The following is a 13,796-nucleotide window of genomic DNA, read 5'->3' on the forward strand; positions in this document are numbered from 1 at the left end:
CATGATAATCCAGCCTATTAATTGAAATTGTGGAGAATTTTAAATAGCATGGCTCAATTCTGGACTCACATGTGAGCTTTGCTGAGAATCCAGAGTAAATAAAAAAAAATACTTGCTGCGTTTATTTCTTCTGAGACAATCTAGTGGCCTTGGAATTAGTCAACATATTTTATAACCTGTGTACAAATCAATTGTAGAGAGTCTACAAACGTTTCATCTCTGATCACTTAAACTGCAGATCTAAGAACAAACTCACCAGAATTGTGTCAATGGCCAGCAAAATAGTCGGCAGACCTCAGAGCTTTTTATGCTGAAAGGGCAAAGAAGGCGTTGAGGATTATTCTAGAGTTCTCACCCTCTCTTTAGTCAGTCTGAGCCCTTGAATTTAGTCCAGCGCTATTGAATCCCTCTGGCGAATTAACTGTGTTTAAGAGGTCTTTTATTCCAAACGCTATTAAAAACATCAACTCCGCAAGTGGACGATAAACCAAATGACAGTGACATGAACTGTATTTTTATATCTATGTAATGTGAAGCTGTTCTGTGTGTTTGTTTTGTTTTTGTTCTTGTTTTTCTTACTATGCCTGTATTGTTATTTTATGTGCTAGTGAGCCAAAGATCATTTTCCACCTTGGTAGACAATAAAGACATGCATACATAAACAGAATGAGGCGTCAGTTTGCCACATCTGAATGTGAAATATAACAGTTGTTTAAGAAGGAACCGTGTAATATCTGAAGACAAGAACAGGGGCGTAGCACAAGATCTTGGGCCCTATGCATAGGCAGTCCTGATGTTCCTCAACAGGTGCCCTGATTTGTCTTTCTTTGAGAAAGACATTTCTACATTTTCAGACATTTATCAGCTAAGATAACTAACATAAACAACATGCGTGCACATGGACTAAACCATTTGGCGCATTAGCAAGGGGTGGGACCAGTCAATCAATCAACCAACTTATTTAGCCAATTCACTAACTTTACATTTCATCTGACATTCATTAGGAAATTTAATTAGGAAATAAAAATATCCAGGTAAAATAAAATATATTCCAGACTTTTCAAGGGCCCTCTCTCCCCTTGGGGCGCTGGTAATCAAAACTGGTTTTACCCCCAATCCGACGCCCCTGGGCAAGAAGAACCTGTTTGTATTTCTCATTACATCTGTTGCGCTTGTACACCGATCTCTCCTGCAGTAATTTCAGTTTGAGCCGTTCACAAGCTTTAGGCTTTTGGTTTGCTGCTGTATTCACTCAAGCTTTGATCAGCCAGATATTCACCTCTTTGTCACCATTGACAGGATTTCCCAGCAGTCCATGTTTTCACTCTTATATGGCAGGGGGCGCTATTACACATCTTCTGAAAGAGTGCATAATCTCTGGATCAAATTGTGAAAATTATCAATAATGCATGCTAGGGTTCCCGCGTTGTCTTAAAAAGTCTTATTTTTATTTATTAGAGGTCTTAAATTTTAGATGACACTTTGACTTGGATATATCTTAATACTTTACCAAATTAAAACTATCTAATTACTTTACCAAATTAAAACTGTCTAATTAGCTTTATATGATTTTTAGTATCTTTCTTTGTTGATTTGCTTGTTCGCGTGACAGTTCGCTGTATTTCCGTCGGCAGCGTATTACGTCTGTCTCCTGCTGGCGAAAGGAAGACTGGAGAAGAAATGGGTAAATGCAAGTTCAGTGCGATTTAGCTCCAAGATCATGTGAAGTATAGAGAACGATTAGCTGGTGCAAGAAACGAGTTTGAGGCGACTTGCAACGTGCCAAAAACCCTTTAAACTTGGGACGATGGGAATTAAAGCAGTGAAGTCCAATATAAAATCGGAAAAGCACCGAGGCCACATCAGTATTCGGAAAAGTACGGCTTCAATGGAGTCGTTCCTGTCTGCTCTCCATCAACTCCTGCTGGATCACAGACTGGTGATGTTGGACTGGATCGTGGTGTTCAGGAGTTTCACAGGCTGGTACTCATTAGGCTGAAGTCAGTTCTGCACACGGTGAGCCGACGCCATTCACACAGTTCAAACAACACCATACACACACTTGCCGATTCGGAACATGCAAAGCAACAATAAACAATCAACTCGACCTCCATGTCCGGCCCTGGACCACGAATGAAAAGGGAACGTTTGCTCCCAGTTCTCAGTTCCTGTTTAGTGGACAAATTCAAGTTAAGCCAGAAATACATATATTTTACAGCAAGTTGTGGTCAAAATATTATGTTGATATCTCAAAAAGTGAGCTTTTAGTAAGATTTTGTTTGGGCGCAGTATCAATTCAGGCTCTATCGGTGAATACATAAGGACTCTTCCGTTTTCAGATATGGTATGAGTTATCTTAACAAAATATTTCCATAAACTTCTTACAATTTATGAAGTAGATTGAGACGTGGTATGGCAGTATTTGATATGAAGTCAACCTCTAACTAACACTCAAAAGACATGCAGACAGAAAACAGGCATGTCACAAATGGAGAACGTTTTTTCTTTATATTTAAAAACCCTTTTTTCTCAAATTAGGATGGATGTTATTTTTTGAACTCTTGACATCAAAACAAACAGGTTTCTAACAATCTTTCATGATTTATCATGTTCATTATTTCAAAATAAAGGTCTGATCATGCCTTATGATTCTGAAAATACTCTTGTTGCAAATTGTTACATTATTGTTCCTATGTAAATCGTATTGAATATAGAATAGACACCAAATATGAAAACTAGAGTTTGTAAACATTCAAATATGTTTTGTTGTTGTTGTTGTTTGGTGTTTCCTGTTGTATCTTCATCCTCGTATGACACGAGCAGAGGCCAGAACAGACCTAACTGTACCAAAGCTGCACGTCTTCATGTCCATCTCAATAAACTTTCCAAACAGATGTTCTCATGATCCCCTTCCTGAGCAAATACTTGGAAGATCTTGTCAGGGTCAGTAGGTCAGTTGTGTAGAAATCCTTTCTGTATGGAATTTCGTTTTGTATAAATTGTATTATGTATTATTGTCTTATTTTTCATCAACCAATTGCCTGTATTTAATAAATGAGAACCAAATATATAGCAGACAATATAATCATGGAGGCGCCGGCGCGGTCACTTACATTGCACGTGAACTGGAGCGCATCTCATCATAAATTAACCGAAACTCAGTGTATGCCTCACACAGACATGAGAAATACATCTGAAGAAAGCTTGAAATGTCTTTAAACGAAACAATTCAAAACGAAAAGAAATAGGCTACTCTCTGATTATGTAATCCATGATGTGGGACCTGATATTCATTTATGTGATATTCATGCTTTTTTTCTTACAGTAAAGCACAGTCCACAAACAATCTCAAATGCAAACTCCCTATAATAACACAAATCTCTGAAGGCATGCTCCAAGCACACGCTCATCTCATCCCTATTCCCACATTTGTAGTAATGACACTATAACCAAACCGGAAATTGTAACGCGTGAGCACGCGAAAGTCCATATTATATTTTTTTTAGCAAAGGTCCCCTCATGTGCTCCGTACCTTCTAGACTGAGAAAAGCCAGAAAATGTATTTTTGGCGGATGAAAGACAACAACTCCCAGAATGCACTTGTTTCGCTGCCCTACGAGGCCGAGCCCAAGCCACGCCTACCGGTTACAGAGGGCAGTATCGGAAGACATTATACAACTAAGCTATTATTTGACTCAAAACTGAAAAGAAGCCGTTTTATCGTGAGTCTCCGTGACGATAAATTAATTTAAATACTAGCATTTTTTTCCATCGAAATGGTGCTAAATTGCTTTGTACCGAGATGTACAGCCCAACCTATGGGCGGGTTAAAGACATGCGGAAAAGCTCCTCCTACTGGCTGGAGTCTCTCGCCTCTGGACACAAGAGCCTCTGATGAGCTAAATGGCGATTTTTGTGTCATCAGAGGTTTTTTTCCAGACACACAACACAGAAATCTCTGGTCTCAGGGGGACATGAGGGAGGGAAGCACGGTCACTCCAGAATACTGCCGGGTTTCTACTGATACAAAGCCATCCCACCTCCTTCTTCCCATAACAACGAACTGTGTTACATGCTTACGTGTTGCTTCATGAATGTATCCACAGGCATGTTGAGGGGATCTGGGGCATGTGGCATCTCTGGTGATGGTATTCTGCTGGTCAAGTCATCTTCATTTATACAGCGCTTTAACAATGTAGAGTGTTTCACAGCAGCTTTACTGTGATAATAGGAGATTACAGTAACAGAGATTGTTTTAGCTTTACAGCAGATCTAGAATAAAGTTATTGTCCAGCTAAAGTTAGTTTTGATTGATTCACTTCCGTCGCAACGATCATTAGTTATTAACTTAGGGGCCGCTAACACACACCGTTCTACAGAAAATTCTGAAGTTCTGAAGAAGGCTCCGAAGATTATAGTGGAAATGTATGCAATAATGACAGAGAACGAGTCCAGGTATTGAGTTATTTTTCAAGGCACTGGATTTCAAGATAATTTAAACACAATGACACTTATCACAGTTAATGCTGACATGTTTTATTCACAGTATAATCTCACATGTTGTTTTTCAGCATCGGTATGTGAAGTGGACCTCAGTGTCGGGAGCTTTGATTACAACAACAACCACTATACACACACCGGAGACATATTGATATGAGATTGACGTCAAACTGCCTGACATTAACATACACATTACAGCTGTGTGTGCATGTGAAAGCTAACACACACACACACACATACATTACAGCTGTGTGCGTGTGAAAGATAAAAGAAACAGACTCAACATGGACCTCATGCTGTGAAGCCTGAAACTATCAGATGAATACATCATACAGATCCACATTTTTGCTGAAACACTCAACACATTGACAGACCTTACACACTCTCTCTCTCTCACACACACACACACACACACAGTAATGTGACTTTATGACCAAAGAGAGTAACTACAGCACATATAATGCACATAACACCACACAACAGCAGCACAGGACATCTTTTGCAGTGTTTCTCAAGAGGTTCTACATCTATATCTGTAGGTGAGCCTCAGATACAGGCTGGACAGTGTGGCCGTCTATAGAAACAAACATCATTTCCGATCACACGTTCCTCAGTCCCAGAACAGCCTGACCTGCAGACCATCTCTATGAAGACAGAAGTGATGCCGACAGCAGATCCATGGACCTCTACTTTATGAACAGCACTGAAACCTTTCAGGAATGGCTTTGAATAAAAGTGTCTTCAAAATACAACACCGATCGCCCACATATATATTATGTTGCATTTGGACTGAATGATCAGACAGTACAGTATTTTACATTATTCACACACAGTTAACCAAGAAATATCACAATTTATGTTGAAGTTCATGGACTCATTACTGCTGAAACCCGCTAGTCTCTACAAGAAGGAAACATTCTCTGATTTTGGTCAAAATTTGTATAAGTTGTATATATCTATAGGCTGTTCTGAATGGCATAAACTAATTGTAAATGAATCAAGCTAGCAAGCAATAGTAAAAGCAACAGGTCTGTGTCATAAACATTCTTTGGAATTACATTTTATGGAAAGTATTTCAAAATACTGACATAAAAACAACTAATGAAAAATATGATCCAAATAAGAGAAAGGCTTTAGACGCTACACTAACACATTAAAATCTTTCAGATGACTATGGATAATTTATTGCTGATTGTCATCTCAGAATACGCCCTTCACGTTGGTCTGGCACTGAGAGGAACACTCAAATCTGTCTGTTCGCTGCTTTGGGTTTAAGGGATTGAGCTGCGCTCCATTTACCTCGGAAGAGGCGTGTCGGAGCTGGAAGTGAATCAGGGTTGTGCGTCCCGTTTCCCAGCTGATACTGACTCGAGTCAGCGTTCCAGTTAAAGGTTCCTACAGACAACTAAGACATTCCCACTTCCGAGGACAAACGGAACGCACCATTAGTTCAGCCAACAACAAAACATATAATTTACTCTTGAGTCATTCCAATCCTGTACGACTTTCTTCCCCTTCCAAAAAGCACCATGGAAGTATTCTTTATGTTTTGCAGCTTTGTGTGAGAAACTGCCCCAAATGTAAGCCATTTCTGACACATAACTCTCCCCTTTTCCAAAGTCATGTTTTCATGAATCATGTAGAGCTGTTCCCAGCCACATTCCTAGTTTGGACCACTTTTATGTTTCATGGAAAAAAGAAAACAGTACAGGTATGGAATATCGTGAGGCTGAGTAAATAATGAAGATTCCCATTTTTAGGATAAATTATTCTTTTGAGAATTGACAGTCAAACTAAGTTTTCAGAGATGTGGTGGAGGATCCAGTTCTACACCTGTGTGATGATCTGCATGTTGAAGCTGGGCGACCGGGAGTGTTTTGGTGAGAGCAGCTCTGTCTCGGGCAGATGTTGCTCCTGCAGGCTGAGCTTGGAGTATCTGCGCGCTTCAGCACCAGTTGAGCGCCGTTCTGCGGTGGAGCTCACATCAGGTGCGGCTGGCCTGCGGTCGAGAGCCGTGGAGCCCACATCAGGCCTGCGGTCGAGAGCCGTGGAGCCCACATCAGGCCTGCGGTCGAGAGCCGTGGAGCCCACATCAGGCCTGCGGTCGAGAGCCGTGGAGCCCACATCAGGCCTGCGGTCGAGAGCCGTGGAGCCCACATCAGGCCTGCGGTCGAGAGCCGTGGAGCCCACATCAGGCCTGCGGTCGAGAGCCGTGGAGCCCACATCAGGCCTGCGGTCGAGAGCCGTCGAGCCCACATCAAGCCTGCGGTCGAGAGCCGTGCAGGAGTTGCTGCTGCTCACCGGAGCTGGACACGGATGGGCTCTCCTGCGAGCGTCCCAGTGTTTCTCTGTGGACATGCGGCTCTTCTTACAGCTGCTCCCTCGGCCGGACACACCTGGCACCGCGTTCCCACGGAAACCGCTCGGCTGGCTGCTATTGGATGCTCCGGACGAGAAGCCCTCATCGGGATCGTTCAGGATGAAGGACTCTTCCTCTCTGCTGGGCTGGTCTGGATCTGACAGACAGAAATGATGCAGACAAAAGAACGAAGATGAAATCTCAAATCACACTCATAAGAGATCAAATTTCTTTTTGATCGGTCTCCTTCAAAATGTGTCATGAACACAATTCCACTCCATTCAGCACTGCAGACAGGAAGTAAACGCTGTTGCAAAGGAAGTAACAGAAGAGCAAGATTCTCTACATAACGATTGTAGTTGTCAGATCTGTCCTGCATGGTGAATAATCTGACAATCAGTATACAAACAAACTATGATGCGCTTAAATATACGATCAGATCTGTGAGACTGTATGATTTCATTGGCTGTGTATTAATAGCTTCGACCAAGGAGCCAGGGCTAGACCAGATTGACACAGATTGATAAACACATAGAACTTTCACACACACATACATACATACATACATACATATACTTTGCTGATGAGTTGTTCAAACTTTCGGAAGGACGGGGAACATGCACATGTGACCAGTACACTTGCAAACATGCTCCCTGATCCCTCTCAGGAGTGCAAACATCTCCTGATCAACAAACTGCCCTCGAACCACAGATACATGATGTGTGTGTTGGGTGTTCATTATTTGAACTGCACAGGTGATGCATTTTGCCATGTGGGTTTGAGATGAATGTGCTGGGAAAGATACCCGGACTGCAGCCTGTGTTCCCTCAGTAAACATAACAGGAGAGATGAACGTCTCACAGCCTCAGTCTGACTACAGGTGGGATGCAAAAAGAAATATAGCCGTTACAGTAAAGGGAGCTTTCTGATCCTCTGGCTTTGAGCTATAGTATGGAGCAACAGCAAAGTGAAATGAAAGCAAGCAGGAATCAAAATGAACTCTCTGCTATTGCTGCCAACAGTGCTGGGTAGTTTCTGATGACATGTATTCTGGATTATGTCATCAGATTCCAAAAATGAAGAACTTAAATCAGTAACTGTCTACAAATTGTAAGTAATCTACCCAGCACTGTCTGCCAATGACTAAATTACACAATGAGGAAACAGAGAAAGGTAAATTACAGCTAAACTTGCATCATTTGCAGCATTATATTCAAGTTAGTAATATCTGTAAATCCACAGCTTTAATAAAAACATCACATTGAGTATGTGATGTATTAGAGTACCTCCTACTGCTGTTTTTCAGAGTTATTGTGATAGATGTTTTTTTTTAGTTCACCCACATAGTCATCTTAATGTGTTTCTGTTAAACAGTTGACAGATGTAGTGGTTATTTTTGAATGAGATAAGTGTAACCAATCAAAGTGTAGAAACGCCTCGGTTAAGTAGGTAACCCTCGTTCCCTGAAGGAGGGAACGGAGACGCCACGCCGGACAGAACCAACTAATGGGAATCTCGCTAGAGAGGCCAGTCTTCTTAGAGTGTAACTAAACGAGCCAATAAACATTGGCATGCAATGATTTGCAGCAGGTGCTCTGCCTCGCAGCCCGTGTATATAATGAGCAGCAGGTGCATTGCATCTTCAGTTTTTCGCCGAGGAGCCGAGCAGGTGACCTGGCTGCGCAGTGGGGTACAGGAGGTGTGGCGATGGGACTGAACCGACTAATTGGAATCCCTACCAAAGCGCCACAGCTGCTGACCCCATCCAGAGACCTGTAAAAGTCTCCTGCCCCTTCTTGCCTGGAAGGACGACAGGAGAGTGCTTACACAGAGAGCGTCTATCACTGCTGTTCCGTGGTAACCCATATAGTGAGACTATTGGATAACACTGGGAAAGCGTGCCCTTTCCGCTAGGAAGAACATATATCACCCAGCCTAGACCCAGTCCTCAAGAATTCAACAGATAAAAGGCCTGGCGCTAAACGTTCAGGTTTTTCACTCAGGAGCAATATAAGAGCACAGTAGGGCACAGCAACCTGACAGAGACGGGCCTCTCGGTGCTTCTACCCGTTTAGGGTGAGAACATAGGAGGAGACCGGCTCTAAACGTAGTCTATAAAACCTAGCGAACGTGCACTGGCTGCCAATGTTTAAATTACTGCTGCTGCCATATGCCCCAGGAGCCTCTGAAAGAATTTCAGTGTGACCGCCATCCTGCCTTTGAACGTATTCAAGCAGTTCAGCACCGACCAAGTTCGTTCCTCTGTGAGGCGTGCTGTCTGTGCGACTGAATCCAGCTCCATACCGAGAAAAGAGATCCTCTGCATGGAGGAGAGTTTGCTCTTTTCCCAGTTGACCTGAAGACCAAACTGGCCAAGGTAACTGAGTACCATGTCCCTGTGTTTGCATAGCTGATCTCGAGAGTCTGCCAGTATGAGACAATCATCGAGATAGTTGAGGATGTTCTCTGATGGGAACAAGGGCCCCCTCCGTGACTTTCGTGAAGATGCGAGGAGACAGGGACAGCCCAAAGAGAAGGACCTTGTAATAGTATGCTCGACCATCAAACACAAGGTGCAGAAATGGCATGTGTCGAGGGAGAATCGAGACATGAAAGTACTTATTCAACATAAGCACACACACACTATTACAGTGGGAACTCAGCATCATCCTCATTTCCAGCGATCTACATCTGATCCTCAACTGGAGCCCTGAATAAAATGCTAGGTTCCCCCATATTTTTTTTTTTGAAGGTCTAGCTATCCCATCCAGAAGCTGCACAGCTTGTGATGCGCTAGAGGGGGAGGGGCCCTAGGGGGTTGGTTCCCCGAAGGAGAAGCCCTCACCTCTCAGGTCACCCAAGCTATTCTACTGAAGTAGACCTCTCCTGGTGGCCACCAGGCAAGGCGCTACAACAGAGAATAGGCAAGGGGACTGCGCACCTAGAGCGCCGAGTGAGCGCTGGGTTGCTGTGACAACCCGCGCTGCAGCCCGGCAGCTCGACGGCACACGATACGCTGAGGAGCGAGAGACCCGTCCAGGTCCAGAAAGAAGAGTTGTACCCACGTGGTCACGTGCCATTACCAATTACCATTCAATCGTTTAAGAAGCGTGCCTACATGGTCATGTTCTCATGTGAAAACATGAACCACCAACGAACACAGTCTCACATGTTTTGCGCGAGACCGTGATTGTGGCCGTCAGTGAGGACAGGAAACGACTGCATCCAGAAACACACGGGTGGAATGTCATCTTGAGAAAGACGCAACTCACACCCATGTAAGCTCTTTTAGGAGACTCGCTCTCTTGGTGCTGAAGCACACAGGGGAAAAGATCGTGGCAACACTGACTTTATTTTATTTGCTTGCAGTCTGTAGACAATGTGCACCCACTCTCATTGAAGGCGCAGCTTTTACCAGCTGTGATAACAGCATTTTAGCACTCTCAGACAGCACACCAAAAGCAGCTGTAAAAACAGCGTTTCAGTACTCTGAACAGTTACCAGCTGAGAGAGCAGCCTTTTCTTGCTCAATGAAAGGCAAATAATAAGAAATAGAAAAGTAGAAATCGACCCCGCTGCCATGCCATGACACCAACACCGATGAAATCGAGAGGTTCTCCTTGACGAGCTTGCTCGTTCAGAAGACACTGCTTGCAGACAAGAGCATACATGAAATGCTCAGCTCTTAAGCGAAAAGCTGAAGATGCAATGCAGCTGCGCTCATTATATACCCGCACTGCGAGGCAGAGCAGCTGCTGCAATCATTGCATGCCAATGTTCATTGGCTCGTGTAGTTACACTCGAAGTAGACTGGCCTCTCTAGCCAGATTCCTATTAGTTGGTTCAGTCCGACGTGGTGTTGAACGTGACCAACTGAAAGGAAACTGTTCAGCTTGAGCAAACCTTGTGTAATTTGCTGATTTTGGAGCATGATCATCAAGGTAGGAATGTGCGTCAATTCACTCTGCTGTGTCCAACATGGCCGAACGCTAATAAACCTTATCACTGCAAAGAGTATTGTGGGAGTGTGTCGTGATGCTGCACAGCTCAGGAAGAAGAAGCACTAAAGGATCTACACACTCTTCTGAAGTGTTGAGGTATTGATAGTGTCTTCTTGGACGGGACGCCGTTGCCCTGGTTAGGTGAAGTCCACCAGAGGAAATGGTGGTTAGAGTCCACCATAGGCACCTTCAGTCAGATAAATGTAGTTTAAAGAATTCGACACAAGATAATCAGACACATTGAGCATGCTTAGTAAGAACGGTCAAGATGAAATGACAAGCTCAGGGATGAAACGGGTGTCCATGCAGCTGAATGCAAAGCAGAATAAGAAGGGCTGTTTGGCTCTTAATTGTTGAAAAGTCTCTTTAAAAAACACTAAGTGAAATTAAGACACTGATATAAACTAGGGCTGTAAATTGATTCAAATCTTCAACAAATAATTGCACAGATTTCTGCACTTAATTGCAATTAATATAAAGATAATACTAACATAAGGAAGTTGAAATATATTTTTTTAAATGGCTTTTTTTTTTACAAAGTACTATCAAGGCTAATATTGCCAATACCTTTGTGAAATGGATTTTTTTATTTTAATTTGAACGTTTCAATAAACTTCAATCACCCCATTCAACAATAACAAACGTCTCATTTAGCTTTGCTTTTTTTATGAGAAAGAACCTCAGATGCGTCTCTGTCATCACTCTATCCACTCTCTAGTTTAAATTTGATTTGAATTTTGGTATTATGACAACACTTTTGTGAAAAAAAAAAAACTGGGGGAACAAGCTGCACTGAGAATAATTTTGTAATCTAATCATTACCCTTTGAATCAATATCAATTAGAATTGTGAGAAATAATTAGAAATAATGTCTCAACTACTAATTTATTAAACACTTTCATTTATGAACACTATATGAATGTAAGACAATTTCATGTCTGCATGAAAGGGATTTCAGTTGACAAACTATTTGAGATAAGCCAAAGTTATGATTGTAATACACTTTCAGCAAATTGTGGAAATTTAGTGTCAGTGATGCAAGTAAACAGAAGACTTTTTTGTAAGAAGCTTTTCGACAATGTATATGAATGAATTTTACTAACATTAACATCAATGTTTTAATTGCACTTAGTGTTTTGCAGGAGACATGTCAATAAATGACAGCCTTCACGGCCCCATGCCACGGCCTGATGCTTCACTCACGTATGTCCTACTAGGGCTTGGCATGACTTTGAGGTTTTTTGGGGAGGTACATTCCAGGAAAGCTGAGGTGCCCTAAAGGAGTCTATTGGGTGAGTCTAAGGGGGAAAGCCCGCCTTCATGATCTGACTCCACCCCCTGCCTACCCTCATGTGTGACTGTGAGAGAGCCCCTCCCTCCTGGCTCATGATTGGCGGCAGGATCCCAGGGGGCGTGTCGGCTGGGGTAGATGGTGAGGCTGAATTCTGCATCACTTGAGAAGTCAAAACAATCTGGGATGTAACAGAACAGGAGGAAATGTGCTTCTTAGTGTCTGTGCCCAACGGGAACACGGTAAACAACATGATCAGAGTGCAACAATTTCCCACAGTGTGCTGTGAACCACACAAGAACACAAAGACAGAAAAAGAACAGACACAAATACATCACTGGCACGTTCCATCACAGGGAACAAGACTTTTCACATGTAGTCTGGACAGATGATGGAAGTTTATATTAAATGTTTTTGTATTTTTTATGTTGGCTTGAGAAAGCCAATATACTGATCTGGTATCTATACAAAATCTGTATTATTATTATTATTATTGTTAATAGTAATAATAATAATAATAATAATAATAATAATAATAATAATAATAATATGATACTAAAATTTCTATCACTAACTCATTCTCAGACATGCTCAGACATTCTGATCAGATTTAAGGCTGGAACACACTACTCGACTTATCATACACTATCTATCTATCTATCTATCTATCTATCTATCTATCTATCTATCTATCTATCTATCTATCTATCTATCTATCTATCTATCTATCTATCTATCTATCTTCCACTTCCTGCTCAGCTACTGTTCGGACGCTCTTGCTTACTGCTCCGTGCTTTGCTCTATCGCTTTTACATTTTATCTCCTATTTTTTTATATTTTATTTCCTTTATTTTATTTCCTTTTATCACCTAATTTTAACTTCAGAAAATCAGTACAGTGCTCATACGACAAAGTTTGGATTACTACAAAAACTGAGAATTCTTTTACCCGACCAGCTTACATTCCAGGAAAGGAAAACACAACTGCCTACAAGAATAAGAGAAAATGCCTCTTTTGGAATCTTCTTGCTGCACTAACTGCCACAGACTTTTACAAAGGATTGCAGTTCTTGAAACAAAGTTACTTACGGGACCACCAAACCAGACGAAGCACACAACAGAGCTTCTTCATTGACACCCTCAGCATACCGGTGAGTCCCATGAAACTAGTGCTCCTCGACAGATAGAGAAACAAGCCGATTGACTTACTAATCGTTGGCACAAACAGGGAGCGAGACCCAAAGGCACTCGAGACATCAGATTGTCACGAGCATCACATATTGCCGCAGTAGCATCCTCTACCCCAGATACAGCTCTGACAAGGATTGCAAACACTGGTCTCCAACCACCGCCTATACATCTTGAGAACAGATTTGAAGTACTAATGAATGTTAATGAGGAATCCCCAAATGTGATTAATATGATCGAACACAGACTGAATGGGCCAGTAGCTAACACTGATGCTAACTGGTGCTCAAGGTCGAGCAGATAGCGGCACTCAGCTCAGAGCGCAGCCGAGCCCAGGACTCTGATAGTGGGGGACTCCATAATCAGAAACATTAGCAGCAGGGATATAACTACGTGCTGCCTTCCACAAGCAACAACTTCTGATGTAAACAGGGAACTTCAGAACATTCTGATGAAAC

At 42.3% G+C, this 13,796-nt stretch overlaps 1 protein-coding gene across 1 annotated transcript in view; it reads right to left on the minus strand.

Annotated features, from left to right (window-relative positions):
- Positions 1-4,515: 4,515 nt before the first annotated feature.
- The window catches only part of LOC308692112 (hyccin 2-like), a 108,928-nt gene continuing 99,647 nt past the window's right edge, over positions 4,516-13,796 (minus strand). The window contains exon 12 of the mRNA XM_081367859.1: positions 4,516-7,016. Coding sequence (XP_081223985.1) covers positions 6,328-7,016 — 689 coding nt within the window. The 3' untranslated portion in view covers positions 4,516-6,327. The remainder of the gene's footprint in view (positions 7,017-13,796) is intronic.

The sequence above is a fragment of the Scardinius erythrophthalmus genome, assembly GCF_964197995.2.
Source record: "Scardinius erythrophthalmus genome assembly, chromosome: 6".
NCBI lineage: Eukaryota > Metazoa > Chordata > Actinopteri > Cypriniformes > Leuciscidae > Scardinius > Scardinius erythrophthalmus.